This window comes from Erinaceus europaeus, chromosome 6, assembly GCF_950295315.1.
Source record: "Erinaceus europaeus chromosome 6, mEriEur2.1, whole genome shotgun sequence".
NCBI lineage: Eukaryota > Metazoa > Chordata > Mammalia > Eulipotyphla > Erinaceidae > Erinaceus > Erinaceus europaeus.
This window is the reverse complement of record NC_080167.1, coordinates 11,221,467-11,242,303: the sequence shown is the minus strand read 5'-3', so window position 1 is coordinate 11,242,303 and position 20,837 is coordinate 11,221,467. Positions and strand designations below refer to the sequence as shown.

General features: G+C 47.9%; 1 protein-coding gene across 6 annotated transcripts in view; it reads right to left on the bottom strand.

Annotated features, from left to right (window-relative positions):
- Positions 1 to 3,023: 3,023 nt before the first annotated feature.
- TBX5 (T-box transcription factor 5) overlaps positions 3,024 to 20,837 on the bottom strand; it is a 114,007-nt gene continuing 96,193 nt past the window's right edge. For all 6 annotated transcript variants that reach the window (XM_060193034.1, XM_060193031.1, XM_060193036.1 and 3 more), the window contains exons 8-9: positions 16,703 to 16,929; positions 3,024 to 5,091 (exon numbers count right to left, since the gene is read on the bottom strand). In XM_060193034.1, coding sequence (XP_060049017.1) covers positions 4,514 to 5,091; positions 16,703 to 16,929 — 805 coding nt within the window. In that variant the 3' untranslated portion in view covers positions 3,024 to 4,513. The remainder of the gene's footprint in view (positions 5,092 to 16,702; positions 16,930 to 20,837) is intronic.

Genomic DNA, 20,837 nt, shown 5'->3' with positions numbered 1-20,837 from the left:
AAGCCTTAGGCATGAGAGTCCTTTAGCAGAACATTTGCTCTCAGCACTTTGTACTCAGGGTCTCCTTGCAGCCTCACTAGAACTCTCTAGACCAAGAACTGTCCTCATTCCACAGATGAGGAAATGGAGGGTCAAAGAGGTTGAGTGACTCCCTCAAGGTCAAAAGTGAATTTTGCAAGCCAGGTCAGGGAGAGAATGAAGATGAGCTTCTTATAAGTGGCTTGAATCCAGCACATGTGACTGTGTATCTGCAGGCATGTGCCTGCATGTTGTGTGTGTGTGTGTGTATGTATGTGTGTGGTTTGTGCATGGCTTATGTATTGTGTGTATCTTTGTGTGCACACATGTGTGCATTAATGTGTGTATGTTGGATCTATAACTGAGAAAATAAAAGTTGGCCCCTGGTCCACAGACTCACTCGACAAGATACAGGAGCCAGAGATGAGAGCTGCTCTCCCAACGAATAGAGACAGACAGAAGCAGCCAGCCCCCTCCCACCGGGATTAGCACCTGGCGGCTGCTGGTCTCCAGCTCTGTGGATGGTGATGCTGCTGTCACTCCAGCGTGGGTCTCCCTCCTCCCCATCAGAGTCACTCCAGGAGTCTGACGGTCTGCAGAAACTCATCTGCGACCCAAATACCAACTACATAGTAATTTACCACTTCGACTTCTAGTTACAGATTATTCATCTCACACACACACACACACACACACACACACACACACACACACACACACACACATCTGATACATCCATTTTCTGCAAACATGGCTTTATATTTGTATAATCTTTCCAAAGGTGGCAGCTGTCCTACTGTGGGCCTGGGTGTGGATGTGTGATACTCTCATGAAAGAATAAGATGGATGGTTTGTCTTGGGGCACTTGGTAAATTCATTTGGAAGGTCATTGTTTACAAAGGCAACCTTTTTTTTTCTTTTTTTCTTTTAACCCATGAGACTGCATGTCTATTTAGAACACCATTAGAACTCATGGAGGGAAACTGTGCTAATTCTATGTCTGTGGGGACAGTCTAGTCTGTGACCTAGTTTCTCCTTTGTACTGAAATGAAGTAGAATTGTCATTTCTTTATAATTAATTCACACTTCTTGGGAGTTCTATGCTCAGGAATGATCCTGGGAAAGGAGCAGTGGCTGGAGGATGGTTGTGTGGGGGGGCTGGGAGATCTGATGGAATCATTTATAGTCAAGCTAAATGTTCATTTTTTTTCAAGGGAAAGTGACAGATTGGATGGCTCTTGACTATTTAAAAGGGTAAAAAAGTATTGAAGTAAGAAAAAAAAATGTCAGGTTCTAATTTACCCACCAATATTCTGTACACACACACACACACACACACACACACACACACACACCACCCATATAGGACCAACTCACAAACCCTGAATGTGCATAGACATTGGACCCATTGATGGGCCCATAACCTTACTGGCCTCAGGACTGCCAAAGGACTTGATATGCAGCAATGAGTTCAAATAAAGCAAGGTTGCAGAACAGGTATTGAGTGACTAGGGAGAGAGCTCAGCAGACAGAGCAAAGGACTTGTGTGCAGAAGGCCCTGGATTCAAGCCTCAGCGATATCTCTGACAAGCAGCACTCTGAGCAGTTGTGTTTTCTGGTTGTTGTTTTGCCTCCAGGGTTATTGCTGGGGCTCAGTGTCTGCACTGCAGATCTACTGCTCCTGATAGTCACCCCCCCCCCATTGTTGGTGTTGCTCTTTGGTGGTGTTGCTGCTGTTGTTGGATAGGACAGAGAGAAATTGAGAGAGGAGGGGAAGATAGAGAGGGAAACAGAGAGAGGAAGAGAAAGATATCTGTAGACCTGCTTCAGTGCTTGCAAAGTGACCCCCCCATCAGTCTTATTCATACAAAACAAATTAAAAAAGAAAAAAAAAAAAACAGGGCTGAAGAGAGAACATATGGTCCTTGCATGCCAGAGGCTCTGAGGGCCCAGGTTCAATCCCCAGTATCACCATCAGCCAGAGATGAGCAGGGCTCTGATCTCTGTATCTCTCTTTTGTTGAAAAATAAGAAACAAACATGTAAAATATTTTGTGTGACACATCTAACGATGTTTCTTTTCCAAGTGGGACACAGTTTCAACCCACGCAGGTATGGCTTACTTTGCAAATATCTCTCCAGTCTTGGCTTCCTGAATGATGGTTTAACTCCAGAACCCATCGCGTATACAACAGCATCTGCCATCGCCCATGCCCAGGTTAGACCCAGGTGGGTTTTGCCATCCTAGGCTGCAGAATCCCAGTTCTCAGATATCCTCATATGGAGGTATAGACATAGCTTTATTTATATTCTGCTCCGTCACACACAAGTCCAACAGATGCCAAACTCCCCTGAACCCAGGCTGGAGAAGGCTCAGGGTGGTCGGGGGTGTGAAAATTCATCTAATTCACCTGCAAGACATCTTCCACTTTTAAAAAATATATATTTATTTTTTATTTATTCCCTTTTGTTGCCCTTGTTTTATTGTTGTAGTTATGATTGAAGTTGTTGTTGTTGGATAGGATAGAGAGAAATGGAGACAGGAGGGGAAGACAGAAAGGGGGAGAGAAAGACAGACACCTGCAGACCTGCTTTACTGCCTGTGAAGCGACTCCCCTGCAGGTGGAGAGCTGGGGGCTCGAACCAGGAACCTTATGCCAGTCTTTGTGCTTTGCGCTACCTGCACTTAACCCACTGCGCTACTGCCCGACTCCCAACATCTTCCACTCTTGCCCTGAATTTCCCTTCTGTTCAATCATCAGAAAGAACGAGGTGGTGGGGGGTGGGTGTTCAAGCCCCTTGTACTCTGTTAAGCACTTGGCATTCAGTAAGCGCTAACAGGCGCACAAATATATGGACCTAGGATCGAGTTCTCACCCCCTTAGCAATGTGAAAAGTCAGAAATGGCACATGGTCACGCATGTTGCCCACAGACTCACATCCTCTTACAAAACTGGATGTACTCTCAGCCTCCCAGATTACCCTTTTTCTTTATTCAGGCTGGTGTAAAAGGAAAAAAAAATCTTTTTTTTAATCAAGAAAGGAAAGCACATTTGATGAAAGAAAGAAAAAAAGGCAAACTTGGATTTCTAATATCAATAAAATTAAAAGTTTCTGGGCCAGCTCCCATGAGGGATTCATTTCCCGGTATTACTTAATTAGAATTCCTATTTATAAATAAATAGTACCAGTAAAAAATATTACATCTGAAGGACCCTGCAAAATGTTTTACTTACACACTTTTTTTTCCTTTGATACTGTGGTTTTTGATTGTGTGTCTGTGTGTTTGGTTTTGTTTTTCTGAAGTCCCATCAAAACCACAGTTCAGGGTTGGCATTGGGTGATGGGGCAACTATCTCTTTGGAGAGAACTAGGCGGGAAGTGTGTCTGCCTCTTCCTTCTGGAAGCCCAGAGTTCGTTTTGCACCCAGATGGGGTCCTGTTTTATGGGGGTAGGGGTTAGGGAGGGCTTGCTCAGAGAGAGGTGGGGCTGGGGGGTGGCTTTGTCTCCCCTCAGGCCTCTGTCATATCTTCCGCCAGCAGCACTGCTCCTGACCCCTTATCACATGCCCCCAAGCCCATGTGCAAAGCTGGGCTTTTTAAGTCTGCAGAAGCAAGCTTTCCGGCCTGGAAGCCCATAGGCCACAGCGGAGCAACAGGCCAGGCGGCTGGGAGGACGCGGGCTGAGATAGGGCACCAGCTGGCTGGGCTGGGGCATTCTCCTGACTCCCCAAGGCCTGGGGGGTGAGGAGGGAGGTGGAGGAGAAGGTGACCCAGAGCTCCATGACGCTGGGCAAGGGGGAGAAAGGGCAGAGAAAGGCTGGAACATGGGGGGGCTCTTGGCAGAAACATCACGTGGCAGAGGTAGGTCATTTCTTACTCAAGGCAAAGTGGGAGGGACAAATTTCAGTTTTGGGGGGAGGGTGTGGGGAAGTGAGCTGTCCTGGAGGGAAACCCCACAAGTATGTAGTTTGGAAGATCCTTGTCTCCTCCTGGAAGCCCCCAAGAAGGAAGGGACTGGGTCCCATGAAGGGAATTGAAAGGGGGAAAAAATACATATATATATGTATATATATATTATTATTTATTATATAACAAGGTCAACATTCAAACTGACGGGCCCACTGCATGCCGGGGTGAGGAGGAAGGAGAGACATGCCCAAGTGACAAGGCTGCTATGCCTAGGGAGACACCCAAAAGCAGGTGCACATGGCGGCTTCAGAGGGATAGGGCGCCCTGTTCTCAGGACTAGAACAGCCAGTTCCAACCCCCCCCCCCTTGTTTTTGAATGGTGGTTTTCCAAAGCAACTGATTGAATCAGCATCCCAAGCCCCAAGTGCAGGCATGGAGAGTGGGCACATAGGCAAAAAAAAAAAAAAATCAAATCCTGTCCATCATGGCAGTGTTCATTCTCTCTCTCTCTCTCCCTCTCTCTCTCTCTCTCTCTCTCTCTCTCTCTCTCTCTCTCCATATGTCTGTTGGGACTCGGACCCAGCTTTAGCTGTTCTCGCTCCACTCTGGCACCATGCCTACACCGTGCACGGGGTGGTACTGGTGCGGGGACAGGGTCCGGGGCACCCCGTGGGGGTAGAGGAATTCTGAGGGCTGCAGCCCGCCACCGGGAGACTGAAGGCCAGTCTGGGGCCCACACTGCCTGCCCACGGGCTGGTGGGCCACAGCAGCCTGGTGCTGGAACATGCCCTCGGCCAGCTGTGGGGAGCCGTGGTTGGCCATGCCGGCCAGCCGGGGCACCAGAGGCCCAGAGGTGAAGTGGGCGGAGAAGTGCTGGTAGGGCAGCCGCTCGACAGGTGGCACAGGGGTGACGGTACAGCTGCTGTAGGAGGGCATGGCAGGCCACGTGTTGCAGCTAATGTCCTCCAGGCTGGGCACCGGTTCGCTGGGCGCCGCTGCGCTGGCATACATGCAGGCTTGCCGCTGGGCTGACTCTGTCCTGTAGGAGGCACCCAGGCCCTGCTGCGGGCCATAGCCAGAGCGGAAGAAGGGGTCCTCCTCACTGGGCGATGTTTCCATGTAGGGCTTCTTGTAGGGGTGGTCTGTGGTGGAGCACTCCTCATCTGTCAAGACAGGAGGGGAGACGGCATGAGGCCCAGGCTGCGGGCAGCAGCTGTGTCCCGTTGGGGAACTGGGAGGGGAGGGGGCTCCACACTCCCCTCTCAGCCAAAGGGGTGGGCTCTCGGGCTGCGGGGTCCTCAGAAGTCAGGTAACTCTGTTTCTCATCTTCTTCATCTAAAAGGAGGACAGGTTGGCGGTGGCACTCCAGGTATAACACACATGTTACCATGTTCCAGAACCCAAGTTCAAGCCCCCAGTCCCCACCTGCAGGGGAGAAACTTCACAAGAAGTAGAGCAGTGCTGCAGCTGTCTGTCTGTGTATCCATCCACTCATCTATTTATCTCTATCTTTCCCGCACCTCTTCCCCTCTCAATTTCTCTCTGTCCTATCAAATTAAAAAACAAAACAGGGGGGAAGCTTCACAAGTGGTGAAGCAGGGCTGCAGGTGTCATTCCTTTACATGCTGCTCTTTTCTTGGTTTGTCTCTACTCAATAAAAGTATTAAAAGTTGAAAAAAAAACAACAAACAAACAGGGAGTCGGGCAGTAGCACAGCCAGTTAAGCGGAACAGAACAAAGAGATACAAGTGGTCAGTGACCTTGCCTGAAATCTAACTGCTCACCAGTGGTGCTGAGGGAAGAATGCAAGTACCTAGCTACACAATCCAGCACTCTGGCACTGTGCTAAACAGAGAAGCCAAGCAGTAAGCACTGGAGGGGAGGGAGGGAAGGATGGACAAACAAGTGGAAGAGAGCAGGAGAGAACCCCCAAAGCTGTTCATGGTGTCTTACATAAACACATGCCCAGCACGTCTCTGAGCTGCCTGCAATAAACATGCTATTGCTTCCTCGCTAAGGAAACCAATCTCTCTCTCTCTCTCTCTCTCTCTCTCCCCCTCTTCATCCCTCTCTGAGCTGCCTGCAATAAACGTGCAATTGCTTCCTCACTAAGGAAACCAATCCCCCCCCCTCTTCATCCCTCATTGGGGAAGTGGCCAGGGCTCTGCCTCTGAAAGAGAGTGTTTATAGCCACTGGGGGGGGGGGGGCACTGACCCCTCTAGGCACTCATGGGAATGCTGGTCTCTCCAGAAACATGGAGTGATGAAAACAGCAAGTGTACGCAGACCTCTGAGCTGGGAATACAGAGCACTGACAATTGTGTGCAGGTGGAGCCATGTGCTAGACAGAGTGTTGGAAATAATTTAATGTGAGTAGAGAGTTCTGCAAACAACTCCCAGGGATTCAAGGACTTTCAGCAGCCCTGTCACCTGCCCCCCCCACCAGGTGAGGGCCCCTTAGACATGCTAAGATTGGCATCTGGTTCTTCTTCGCCTTAAAATCTAGGAGATGCCAACACAGTGGCTGCCCTCTCCAAGTCTTAACTTCACTCGCCCTCACTGCACTGGCGTTAGTACAACCTTCCGGGCTCCAGGAAGCTAAGGATGTACCGATTTTGAGCTTGACCACCCTCCTGGTCTCCATCATTCAGACAAGCTCTTGTCGGCAGAGCAGCTCAACCCAGCGGCCTCTAGAGACCTGGGGGTCAACACATTGGCCTGGTGTTTCCTTGTGGAGAACCAGGAAAACTGAAACTCCTGCATCCCTATTGTAGGTCCAAAAAAAAACCTCAATATAGATTCCTTCCTTCCTTGGCTGGAACTTTCTGACCTGAACAGAATATCTTCTTTCCTCGTGTTCTGATCTCTTCCTGATCAGTAAATGTGGATAAGTCTGTCCTTATGGAAAACGAAAAAAAAACTAAGGCCTGAAGGCATGAGTACAGTCTAGTGTCACCACCCAGCACAGGGGCAGGACAAGAAAAGCCCTCACGAGAGGAAATGGAGACTTACCAAGCACCTACTTGTGGCCTTGGTTTAACCTCACAGCACTTCCTCTCTAGATGGCTGTCTCTCATGCCTGCCTCACAGACCAAGACAGAGACTCAAAGAGGTGACCTTCCCGAGGACACACAGCTGAGAAGCAGAGGCTGGACTCCCCCACTTGGTCCAACTCCCTGTACCCTCCACACTTTCTTCCAAGCCTCCAGATACCTAATATAGGAAATGTCCTCACTTAACACATCCATAGAGAGTGTGGAAGCAGAGTTGAAGAGACAGCATAGTGGTTATGCAAGATAGTCCCATGCCTGAAGCCAGGAGGCCCCAGGTTCAATCCCCAGAACTACCATAAGCCAGAGCTGAGCAGCTCTCTGTTAAAAAAAAAAAAAAAAAAATCAGCGACTTTTGGATTGAGGAAACAGCATGATGGTTATGCAAGACTCTCATGCTTGAGACCAAGGTCTCAGGTTTAATCCTCAGCACTACCATAAGCCAGAGCTGAACAATGCTCTGGTCTTTCTCTCTACATATTATTCTCTCTGTACCTCTCTCATTAAAATAAAATATTTAAAATAAAAAGATGGTGTGGAGTGGTCCATCTAGAAGGTGTGGTTCAGAAAGTGTTAGACTCTCAAGCATGAAGTTCTGAGTTCGATCCCTTGCAGCATATGTACCAGAGCAATGTCTGACTCTCTCTCTCTCTCTCTCCTCCTATCCTTCACATAAATAAATAAAGTGAAAACGGAGATTAAGCAAAGCAGTAATTGTTAGCAAAACCAACTTTGTCCATTGGCTGAATTATATAAACTAGAATTAAGGCCCTGTGAAATATTCCTGGTCACAAAGAAAAAAAAAACTAAATAAAGACCTAAAGTGTGTTTAAAAGTCAGCAAACACTAGCATCCATCCATCCATCCATCCATCCATCCATCCATTATTTTATTCACTATCCAAGCTGCTTCTCCCAGATGAGGCTGGAGGGTGGCTAAAGGTTACCCTGGAAACTCAGGGCACAAGGCAGGAATACGCCTGAACAGGCTGCCCTTCCATCACAGAGTGCAGAGCACACACATGCACACACATGCACACACGCACACACACACACACACACACACACACTGCAGCAAGAACTCTGAGACGCAGCCAGTGAACCTCACATACACACCTTTGGGACATGGGATGAAACTGGAGACCCCACGCAAAATCCACAGACTCACGGGGGAGGGTGCACATTGCACACCCTGGGTGGTGGAATCCATGTCATTGGTTTTTATATTTATGTTTTAAAATGTTATTTGATGGGGCAGCGATAAACTGAGAGACAAGGGGGATATGGAGAGGAGAGGAGAGGAGAGGAGAGGAGAGGAGAGGAGAGGAGAGGAGAGGAGAGGAGAGGAGAGGAGAGGAGAGGAGAGGAGAGAGAGAGAGAGACCTATAGGTCAGCTACACTGCTACACTGATCTTGAAGCTTTCCCCCTACGTGGGGGTTGGGAGTGCGGACCTGGGACCTTGTACTCTGTAACATGTGCACTCAGTGGGTGCATCACCAGCCAGCCCCATTTTTTTTCCCTTATCAATGATATAATAAAAGGACTCTGGGTGTCGAGTGAAACTTTAATAGAAGCCCTGCTGGATCGACAACACTCACCCAGCCAATCATCCCACAGACATGTACTGAGCCTGCCTGGCTCTGTGCCAGGTGCTGGGGCTGGTGTGGCCAGCAGGTCCTGCTCCCAAGGCTCAGTCCATCAAGCCTAGGGGAAGGGTATTTTAGGATGAGGAGACCCTTGGGGACCACAACTTCATTTACCCCGCTATGAATCCCAGAGAAGAAAATACTTCCCCCACCTGGGGTAGAGTAGTTTACACTGAGGTTGCAAAAAGCACAGGTGAGTGAAAAATCCCTCCTGCCCCCACCTCGAAGCATAACTGTGCTACGTCTGGATGCTTATAACAGCACGCAGATCTATTTTTAGCTCTGCTCTGTCGGGGACACATCTGGGTCCCATAGGACGTCCAGACCCGGGTCCAAAAAAACATAAGAAAAATACAGTAATTCTTTCAGGTGTTCCCTCTCCATCAGGCCAACCATCCAGATGTTTGAAGACAACCAGATGAGGCGGGGGACATATATCTGCCCAGCTTTCCCACTGCGCACTCTGTGTCTGTCTCCAAGACAGTGCTATGTGTGACTTTCTGGGTCCTTGGTCACCACCTTCTCCCTTGATGTCTTCCCTTGATGTATTATTACCTTCACTCTCCCTTCCACCTTCCCCCCTCCTCCTCCCCCTTCCCCTCCCCTGATCCATAAATCTAAATGTTTCCATCATTGCTGGAATCATAACCTTTGGGTTTTTCATTTAACCAGGGCGTTCCCCTTTTCAATAACAGAAAGTTTAGCTGCAGGGTACCCTTGGCAAGAGAAAAAAAAAAGCAGACTAACCATTCCCAAGTTTCTGATCCCTTTCCAGATTTGTTACAGAGAAAAAGGAAGAGAAAAAAAAAAGTAATATGAAAAAGATTGGAGCCCATTCTGGAAAAATCATAAAATGACACATTCCAGTTTTTAATAGTCCAAAGATCTGATGCAGAATCCTAAGAAAAGGCTCAGTGCCGGCCAATGGCTGAAAGCGAGTCCTGAACATGTTCACATTCTTCTCAGGCCTCCATCACACTGTGTGGACACTCCAAAGCGAGGACCCAAGTTTCAGGTCAGTTGTGATAAGTGCTTTGGATGGAATCTCAGTGTGTGTGTGTGTGGTTTTTTTTTTTTTTTTTTTTTTTGGTTTTGGGTTTGGGTTTGATTTCTTTTGTTTTATAGAGCACCTGATCACTGATCAACAACAGAGACACCCCCCCACACACACACACACACACACGCACACACACTCTCAGCTCAGTCATATTTCTCCTTGGGGAGTGGGGAGTGGGCTATGGGTAAAAGTCTTCAGTGAGATAAGTCCACAACTCAATTCCAGAACCAGAAACATGGGCCTTAGTTATACAACCTAGGAGTTAGACTAGTGGATACATGCTGGGCCCTCAAGTATGAGGTTCAGATTTCAATCCCTACAATGCGTGTGCCAGAGTGAGATTCTGGTTCTCTCTATGCTTCTCCCTCTTTCTCATAAATAATGTATTTTTTAAAAAAATTACTTAAGGGAGTCAGGCAGTAGCACAGCAGTTTAAGCGCAGGTGGCACAAAGCGCAAGGACCAGCATAAGGATCCCGGTTCCAGCCCCCGGCTCCCTACCTGCAGGGGAGTCGCTTCACAGGTGGTGAAACAGGTCTGCAGGTGTCTTACCTTTCTCTCCCCCTCTCTGTCTTCCCCTCCTCTATCCATTTCTCTCTGTCCTATCCAACAACAACGACAACAATAAAACAACAAGGGCAACAAAAGGGAATAAATATTTAAAAAATAATACTAAAATTTAAAAATTAAACAAAAATACTTAAAAAGAAGAGTAACCAGTTATGTTCCAACTGTCCAGAGCCCAACTGAGTCTCTCCAACAGCAGGAAAGTTCTTCCTGTTTCTGAGGCTCCTAAGTCCCAGGTTCAACCACCCGCCCCATACACACACACACACACACACACACACACACACACACACACACACACACACACACACACACACTAACACCATAAACCAGAGCTGAGCAGTGCTCAGGTAAATATATATATATATTCTTCCTGTTTCTGACTTGTGATTATTGGAAAACCTGGTCGCTTGTGATTTTCTAGATGCCGTTGATTCTGGATAAAGTAGTGTGAAGGATGAATCCGGTCCACCAAGTTGTTTTTGTTTTGTTTTGCCTCCAGGGTTATTGCAGGGGCTTGGTGCTGGCACTACGAACCCACTGTTCCTGATGGCCATATTTTCCATTTTATTGGATAGGACAGAGAGAAAGGAGAAATTGAGAGAGGAGAGGGGAAGATAGGTAGATGGATGGATAGATAGATAGATAGATAGATAGATAGATAGATAGATAGATAGACAGACAGACCTGCAGACATGTTTCACCACTTTGTGAAGCCCCCTTCCCCCACAGGTGGGAAGCAGGGACTCAAGCCCAGAGCACACATGGTGACATGTGTGTTTAGCTAAGTGTGCCACCACCTGGTCCCTCCACAAAGTTATGTTCTTGACTCTCACTGTTCCAATCTCATGGGGAGAACACCTACTTTCTTGTAGGAACTGGTATCTATTGTGATCTCATTTTCTACTTATAAGGAATATTATATATTACAGTCAACATTATTATCTCAGTTCTTACTGATTATACTTATTATATTCACTATAGTGCTGTCCAACTTCTAGCCTTCCTTGCACATACATTTAGTGTTCAGATATCAAAAGAACCCAGGTCCACTCTCTTTTCCCTCTTGGAAGATTGGGTGATTGCTCTGTGAAGGTCATCCAGTACTTGAAGTAGATTCCAGAGCTGGGTAACTCACAGAGAAAGTTTTGTTACTATCTCCAAATGAGTCCTTCCCTGTGGTGTTTGAGTTCATTCAGGTGAAAGCTCTCTGGAGAGTCTTCATGCAGAGAACCTGAGGCAGAGTGGTGAAGACATTGCCTAGCCAAGTGACCCTCAGGAAGTCAGACACAGAACTGTTAGCTCAGGCTTTCTGACTCATAAACAGTGCTCTTTCTGATCCAGGGGCCAGCCTTCAGCTTTCATGCATACTTTATACTTTGTTTGCAAAGAATATGAAACAACCATCACTTTGACATGGATGGATGGATGGATGGATGGAAGGATGGATGAATGGATGGATGGATGGACAGACTGACAAGTGGGTGGATGTGTGAGTGGGCGAATGGATAAATGAGTAAATGGATGGATTAGTGAGTGGGTGGATAGATGGAGAGACTGGCAAATGGATGTATTGATTAGTGGATGGGTAAGTGAGTAAGTGGATTCAGAGGTGGATAAATGAATTAGCAGGTGGATGGATGGATGGGTGAATGGAATGATAGGTGGATTGATTAATGGGTGGATAGATAAATGGATGGATAGATGAATGGATGGGTGGATAGATGAATGGATGGATGGATGGATGGATGATGGATGGATGGATGGATGCATGGATAAGTGGATGGATAAGTGGATGGATAGAATAACAGACTGGTTTTGTTTGCTTGTTTTGGATATACCATGCTATGTGTTAGCTCTTAACGTGGGCAGGACCTGAGATGGTCCTGTGAAAGACCCTTGGCTACAGAGTAAAAGACCCTGGTTCACATCTCAGGCTACTCTCTGAAACCATTCATTAAACCAGTTTACTTGCTCATTATCTGTCTCCCCCTGCAAGAAAAGTCTCACAGGAGGAAGGGCTTTGAGCATCTCCTGCTCCTTCCCTGCCAGGCCCTCAACAAGGTGCCAGACGAGTGAATGCCTCCAGACATGCCAGTCACAGAATCCTGTGCTCTGCCTCCTGCAAAGTGGGGGTGCCTCTCCCCAGGAGAGGATGTGAACTCACTCTGCAAAGCACAAGGTGTGGAATCATGATGCAAAACCCCCTTTCCTCACGCATTTTTCTTTGCCCTGCCCCTCCTGCCTCTCACGCCCTTCTCAATCTCCAAGCCAGCCAGCAGCTCTGCTACAATATTTATTTGGGTTGCCTGTGGTTTCTAATGGGGGGTGGCGGTGGGGTTGTCAGGAGGGGAGGGAAGAAAAAAAAAAGACAAGTGCTCTCTTGGGGGGGGGGAGCTCCTGGACCTGATTGAGTGGCACTGATAAAAGACTTTCCCAGCTCTTTTAGCTCAACTCTTTGGGAGAGATAGTTTAGAGACAGATGGTTCCAAACACAGGGGAGCCCTCTGGCCTGCCTGGCCCTTTGACATCCCGTGCACCCGCCACCCCAGCCGCTGCGGAGGAGACAGACAATGACGGGAAGTCAGATAATGGGGTGGGGGTGGATCTTGGATGGGGGGTGGTGAGCCACCCATGGACTGACTTATCACTTAACGGGGGTCCCAAACTGGAAGGAAACCTCCACCGATTCCTTATCATATTACAATGGGAGCCAGTGATGAACTGCTTTCTGTCGTGTCTCTGAGGCAGGCAGGACTGACAGCGCCAAGCTGGAATGTCCCCTGTCCCTGGGAGCTGCTTTTTTTTTGGGGGGGGTGGTGAAGGGAGGTGAGAAGGGCAGAGGTTTCTGGTTAGATGAACAGGGCCCTGAAGTGTGGATCCCTGAGCACACAGAACTCAGCTTGGGGGCTACTGGTGATGCCACTGAGTAGCTGTGTGGCTTCAGGTGAGTTGATCTACCTCTCTGATGATGTCTGTTTCCACATCCATAAGCAAGAAGTGACTTTTCTCTTTTCCAGATAGAGACAGAGGAGAGGGAGAGGGAGAGGGAGAGGGAGAGGGAGAGGGAGAGGGAGAGGGAGAGGGAGAGGGAGAGGGAGAGGGAGAGGGAGAGGGAGGGAGGCGCCACAGCATTGAAGCTTCCTTCACTGTGGTACTGGCTGGGCTCAAACCTGCGTTGCACACAGGGCAAATCAGCTGACTATCCAGGTGAGCTGTTTCTCTAGCCCAGCAAAAGGTAAATCTTGGAGTCAGGCAGTGGCATACACACACACGCACACACACACACACACACACACACACACACACACACACCCTGGGTTAAATGCACATAGTACTTAGCACAAAGACCTGTGTAAGGATCTGGGTTTGAACCCCCAGCTCCCTACCTTCAGGAAGGGGGGGATGCTTCACAAGTGGTGAAGCAGGTCTGCAGATGTCTGTCTTTCCCTCCCCCTCTCTACCTTCCCCTCTCCTCTCAATTTCTCTCTGTCCTATCTAATAAAATGGAAAAGACAGCCTCCAGGAGCAGTGGATTCATAGTGCTGGTACTGAGCCCAGCAACAACTCTGCAGGCAAAACAAATCAAACAAAAACACAGCCAAAACCTAGAAGCAACCCAGGTGTCCAACAACAGATGAGTGGCTCATTAAATTGTGGCCTATATACACAACAGAATACTTCTCAGCTATTAAAAATGGTGAGTTCACCTTCTTCACCTCGTCTTGAATGGAGCTTGAAGGAATCATGTTAGGTGAGATAAGTCAGAAAGAGAAAGATGAGTATGGGATGATCTCACTCATGGTCAGTAGTTGAAAAACAAGATCAGAAGGGAAAACATTAAGCAGAACTTGGACTGGAGTTGGTGTATTGCATCACAATAAAAGACTCTGGGGTGGGGGGTGGGGGGTTCAGGTCCTGGAACATGATGGCAGAGGAGGACCTAGTGGGGGTTGAACTGTTATGTGGAAAACTGGGAAATGTTACGCATGTACAAACTATTGTATTTACTGTCGACTGTAAAGTATTAACCCCCTCCATAAAGAAATTTAAAAAAAGCAAAAGGTGACGCTTAACCTTGGTTTCTCTAACCAGCCACTAAGTCCTGATCCCCCCCCCCAATTCTCTAGCTCCCCTCCCACAGGGCCTCATCTTCACTGTCTCCACCTCATACCTCTGAGCCTATGGCCACCTCTCAATAGTGCCTGAGCATGAACTCTAGTCTTCACCTGTTACAGCCAAGTGACTGCCTCACGTCACTCACAGTTTAAATCCTCAGTGGCTACCTCTCTGGGTCTGGATAAACACTGAAGTCTTCCCAAAGACTAAGAATCTGGTAGGGGACTAGTCTCAGTCTCTCTCTCTCTTTCCCTTTCTTTCTCTCTCTCTCTCTCTCTCTCTCTCTCTCTCTCTCTCTCCCTCTCCCTCTCCCTCTCCCTCTCCCTCTCCCTCTCTCTTTCTCTCTCTCCCTGGACCCTCATCCCCAACTCCTTCCTTGCCCCTTGTGCTGAAGCCACCTGGCCTTTTGTTGTCTTCCCAGAATAGGAGACAAGCTCCCCATCTTCTTTTTTTTAAGAAAAAATATTTATTTGTTTTCCCTTTTGTTGCCCTTTTTTATTGTTGTTATAATTATTGTTGTTGTTGTTATTGATGTCGTCATTGTTGGATAGGACAGAGAGAAATGGAAAGAGAGGGGGAAGAAAGAGAGGGGGAAAGAAAGACAGACACCTGCAGACCTGCTTCAACACCAGTGAAGCGACTCCACTGTACGTGGGGAGCCAGGGGCTCGAACTGAGATCCTTACGCCGGTCCTTGCGCTTTGAACCACATGCACTTAACCTGCTGCGCTACGCCCGACTCCTGCTCCCCATCTTCTGAGGGGCACCAGCCAAGTCTCTGCTGCCTCCTGCCCTGATTCAGCTTTCTGCAACAAATCATGATCCACACGCCAAAGAGACATGTCTGCTCACAAGGTCCCCTGAAACACAGCAGAGGCACTAGGAGCAGTCTCCCTGCCCAGGAGTTGGGGTGGTTAAGAGAACCCCCACTCCACCCTCTGTGGTCATGCTGTTTGCAGCCTCTCTGGCAGCTCAAAAGAGTCAGGCAGAGCTGGCTCCATGAGAATACAAGTGGTATATATCTAAACACCTTAGAAAGTCCAAGTCGCGGGGCCAGGTGATGGTGCACCTGGTTGCAATGCACCCAGGTTCGAGCCCCCATCCCCACCTTCAGGGAGAAAACTTTCAGGGAGTGGTGAAGCAGGGCTGCAGGTATCTCTCTCCCTCTCTCCCTCTCTATCACCTCTCCTCTCTCGATTTCTGGCTGTCTCAATCCAATAAGTAAATAAAGATAAGTGCAAGGTGGAAGCTACATACTGTGGGATACTGGCTGTCAGAAGTGGAGGCACAGTGATATCCATGGGCTTGCACATAGTAGGTGCCAAGGAAATGTCAATTGGATATTTCAGTTAAGCTTTCCTCAAAGAAGGGGCCAAAATGAATGAATGAAACCAACATCCAGGAAGTCTTGGGTTTTACCAGCATGGGTTGAACTGCATATCATCTGTGTGTTTCTGTATTTCTGTCTTGTTTACTGATGAAACAAAGTTGGTTTAGGACACTATAAAAATTCAAGGGGGGAGTTGGGCGGTAGTGCAGCGGGTTAAGCCCACTGGCTCAAAGTGCAAGGACCGGCATAAGGATCCCGGTTTGAGCCCCCAGCTCCCCACCTGCAGGGGAGTCACTTCACAGACGGTGAAGCAGGTCTGCAGGTGTCTGTCTTTCTCTCTCCCTCTCTGACTTCCCCTCCATTCTCCATTTTTCTCTGTCCTATCCAACAACAATGACATCAATAACAACAGCAATAACTACAGCAATAAAACAACAAGGGTAATAAAAGGGAATAAATAAAATAAATTTAAAAAATTTAAAAAAAGATTCACGGGGAGAGTTTCATACACTTACACATATTTAAGGTTCAGTGCGCCCACCGCCAAAGTTCCAGTGCCACCCCACCAAAAAAATGCCTCTACCTAGTCGTCCCATTCCCATAATTTTTTCTTTTCTTAATTACCACCAGGGTTATCACTGGGGCTCTGTGCCAACATGACAAATCCATGGCTCCCAGTGGCCTTTTTTTTTTTCCATTTTGTTCTCTTCTTTCTATGTGATATAACAGAGAGAAATGGAGAAAGAAGGGGAAGACAGAGAGGGCGAGAGAAAGAGAGACACCTGCAGACCTGCTTCACCGCCTGTGAAGCTTCCCCCTGCAGGTGGAGAGCCGGGGCTCGAACCCGGGTAACATGTGAGCTCAACTGGGTCCGCCATAGCCCAGCCTCCTAACTTTTAAAATAAAGAAATGCCGGTGTGTGCATATATGTGTATGTGTGCATCTGTGTCTCAAGGAAGAGAAGGGAGAGGTGGAAACGGGACCGTCTGAGCGGGGCTGTCACTTACCTTTTCTCTTGGTGCAGTGGTAGACCTGGCTGTGTTCCTGGGCCAGCGGGTATGGGTTGGGTGGGGGCAGGAGGTCCTGGGAGGGGCCAGACACCCCATTCTCACACTGATACTGCGACCCCAAGTTGGATGAAGCGGAGAGCGTGCGGGGCTCACTGCTGAAGGGACTGTGGTTGGAGGACACCTTTTGTCTCACTGTGCTCCTGGGAACCACTGGGTATTCTTTACTGGAAGCGAGAAGACAGGGGAAACATGGGTCAGATTCTCCCCCCCCCTGCACTGGCTGAGGCCAAGGAGTCCATCAGGTGGCCCTGGAGAGGGCACTGTGGCTAGAGCAATGACTTGAAGTGTGAAGACTCCAGTTGGGTTCCGGGCATCACACCAGCACGTGATGCTCTAGTGTTCATGTTCGTTCTCTCTCTCTCTCTCTCTCTCTCTTTAACAAATAAATCCTTTATTATTATTTTGCCTCCAGAATTATTGCGGGGACCTGCACTACGAGTCCCCCCACTGCTCCTGGAGGCCATTTTCTCCCTCTCTCTCTCTCTCTCTCTCTCTCTCCCTCTCTCCCTCTCTGATAGGACAGAGAGCAATGGAGAGAGGAGGGGAAGATGGAGAGGGAGAGAGAAAGATAGACACCTTCAGACCTGCTTCACCGCCTGTGAAGCGACTCCCCTGCAGGCAGGGAGCTGGGGGCTCAAACCAGGATCCTTGTGTAGGTCCTTACGTTTCATACTATGTGTGCTTAACCCGGTGGGCTACTTCCCAGCCCCCAAATCCTTTATTTTTGTATTGCCACCGGGGTTATTGCTGGGGGTCTGCCAGAACTACAACTCCACTGCTCCTGGGAGACATGCTTTTTTATCTTCTTTCCTTTCTCCCTTCCTTTCTCCCTCCCTCCCTCCTTTTTTCCTTCCTTTGTTACTCTCTTTCTAATTTATTCAAATAGGGCAAAGAAATTGAGAGAGGAGGGGGAGATAGAGAAGGAGAGAGAAAGAGAGACACCTGCAGTACTTGCTTCACTGCCTGTGAAGTTTCCCTTCTGCAGGTGGAGAGCAGCAGGGAGGCTTGAACCCAGGTCCTGTACATGTTAATGTGTGCATTCAAGCAGGTGTTCTACCACCTAGCTCCCAACAAATAACTCTTTAAACATAAATCCACTAGGGAAATAAAAGAACAAAACAAATAAGTCTTTGATAATCAAAGCGACCCAATCACGTTCAAGTGCAGCCTGGGGCAACTGAGATAACATTTCATGTCTGATATGCCAGGCCAGCATGTTCACCGAGAGTTCTCTCTATACACATAAAGGTGGGCAAGCACCTCTCTCTCAAGACTTTCTGAATGGTCAATAAACATATATTGTGCTTGGGAATACTTTTTCCTGTTCTCTTCATTTTTTTTTATTGCCAAGTTCCAGCAGGGGAAGGGAGCAGAGCAGGACCTGACCCTGATTCCAAATCATCTGTGGCTCCATCAAAAACTGGTGTTTGCGACAAGTACCCACTCTTCATCAAAAGCTTCAAAATGCTTGGGGGGGGGGGGCAGGTGGTAGGGCAGAGGGTTAAGCGCACATGGCGCAAAGCACAAGGACCAGCGGAAGGATCCTGGTTTGAGCCCCTGGCTCCCCACCTGCGGCGGGGAAGGGGAGGGACACTTCACGGGTGGTGAAGCAGGTCTGCAGGTGTCTATCCCTCTCACTCCCTCTCTTCCCCTCCTCTCTTGATTTCTCTCTGTCCTATCCAACACCAATAGCAATGGCCACAATAACAACAACAAGGACAACAAAAATGGGTGGTGGGGGAATGGCCACCAGAAGCAGTGGATTCATAGTGCAGGCACCAAGCCCCAGCGATAATCCTGGAGGGAAAAAAAAAAAAAGCTTCTTTCCTTGAACCCCGGCTCCCCACCTGCAGGGGAGTCGCTTCACAGGCGGTGAAGCAGGTCTGCAGGTGTCTATCTTTCTCTCCTCCTCTCTGTCTTCCCCTCCTCTCTCCATTTCTCTCTATCCTATCCAACAATGACAACAACAATAATAACTACAACAATAAAACAACAAGGGCAACAAATGGGAATAAATAAATAAAATAAATAAAAAAAAAAGCTTCTTTCCTATGGAAGCCAACCCAGCCCGATGGCCCCACAGACCCTGATCGCTCACAGAAAGCAGGACACCTAGCTAAGCCTCAGTTTCCTCATCTGTACCATAGGGGAAACACACAGAGATGGGCTTCAGGAAGAATATCGTTCTGTCTGGGGTCCTCCAAACTCCTTCCAGTCTCTGAAGAGCTCACAGGACTCTGGTCTCAGATCATCTAACAGGTGAAAAGAGCAATGGTGTGAGAAGAGCAGTGGCGTTTGGTTCAGAAAGCCATGATCTCCACACCCAGCCCTCCCACCCAAAAGCTGTGTGACCTTGGGCAAGGTACCTAACCTCTCTGAGCCTCAACATCCTCACAAGATCATCGAAAATATCCAACAACAGGGTCTAGGAAATGCTGGGTAGAAACTATCGTTCCTGTCTTTACAAAATGACTCAGGCTTTTCAGCCTAGAAAGTCCTTCGGACTTTCACCTTGTCTCCTTAACTTGAAGGACTTAATTTCTTTTTTTTATATTTATTTATTTATTCCCTTTTGTTGCCCTTGTTGTTTAATTGTTGTAGTAATTATTGTTGTTGTTATTCATGTCGTTGTTGGATAGGTCAGAGAGAAATGGAGAGAGGAGGAGAAGACAGAGGGGGAGAGAAAGACAGACACCTGCAGACCTGCTTCACTGCCGTGAAGGGACTCCCCTGCAGGTGAGGGACCAGGGGCTCGAACCAGGATCGTTACTCCCATCGTTGTACTTTGCACTGCCTGTGCTTAACTCGCCGTGCTACCGCCCAACTCCTGAAGAACTTAATTTCAAGGGCTGGGAAGATAGTATAGTGGTGATGCAAAAAAGACTTTTGAAGTACTAAAGGTCCCAGGTTCAACCCCCAGCACCACCATAATCCAAAGCTGAGCAGTGCTATGGGGGGAAAAAAAAGACTTAACTTCAAGGTGAAATTTCAGGGTTTAAACTTGGGTTTTTAAAGTGAGATCTCTAAGGGGCAGGTGGTGGCACACCTGGTTAAGTGTTCACATTAAAGTGCACAAGGACCAGAGTTCAAGCCCCTGGTCCCTACCTGCAGGGGGAAAGCTTCATAAGTGGTGAAGCAGAGCTGCGGGTGTCTCTCTCCCTCTCTCTATCTCCCCTCTCAATTTGTCTCTACTTAATAAATAAAATTTTAAAGATGAAATGAGATTTCTATTTGCACTGACCTTAAATTGCAATCAAGCATGTTGTTTTGTTGTTTTCTGTTCCAGATGCTAACAAGCCACATCTGTGTTAGCCTGGGAGCCTTGTCTACACAGGTAGAATCCTTACAACCCCCCCCCCCAACAGGATCATACACCTGTCTCAGGAGGTCATTTCTGAGCCTGAGTGTTTTGAGACACCATTTGTTTTATACATGCTATTAAATCCTGTTGTTTTAGGTACTAAGGGCCTGTGTTACACTCTATCACCATTTTTTAAATAATTTGGCCATCACTCTGGTTCAGTGTGATTGCTTTCCTCTGAGAGCTAGACCTGCATCTTTTCTTATGCATTTAATTATATTATTTTACCTGACTGACTGCCAGGTAAACCCAGAGCACTAAACAGGTCAGCAAGCACCTTCCTAGAATAGCTTAGCTGGGCTGAGTGGTGGCATGCTTGGTAGAGTGTGCACATTGCCCCGTGTAAGGGCTCTGATCCTCATGTGGGGGGGGGGGCACGACAAGGAGCTTCATGAGTGGTGAAGCAATGCCTCAGGTATCTCTCTTTCTCTCTCATTCACTGTCTTCCCTTTCCCCTCCAATTTCTCTGTCCCTATCCAAAAGAAGAAAGAGGAGGATGAAAAGAAGGAGAAAAAAAAATAAAGGAGGTAGAGTGGAGAATGGCCACTGGGAGCTATGGTTTTGTGTTTTGTTCTGTTTTGTTTTTTGCCATTACTCAAACCCAGTTATTCTCTCAACTCAGTAGAATTTTATTGTGTCTGAGTATGAGGAAGAGAGACAGAGAGGGAGAGACCAAAGGACCACTCAGCTCCATTTATAATGTTCTGTTTG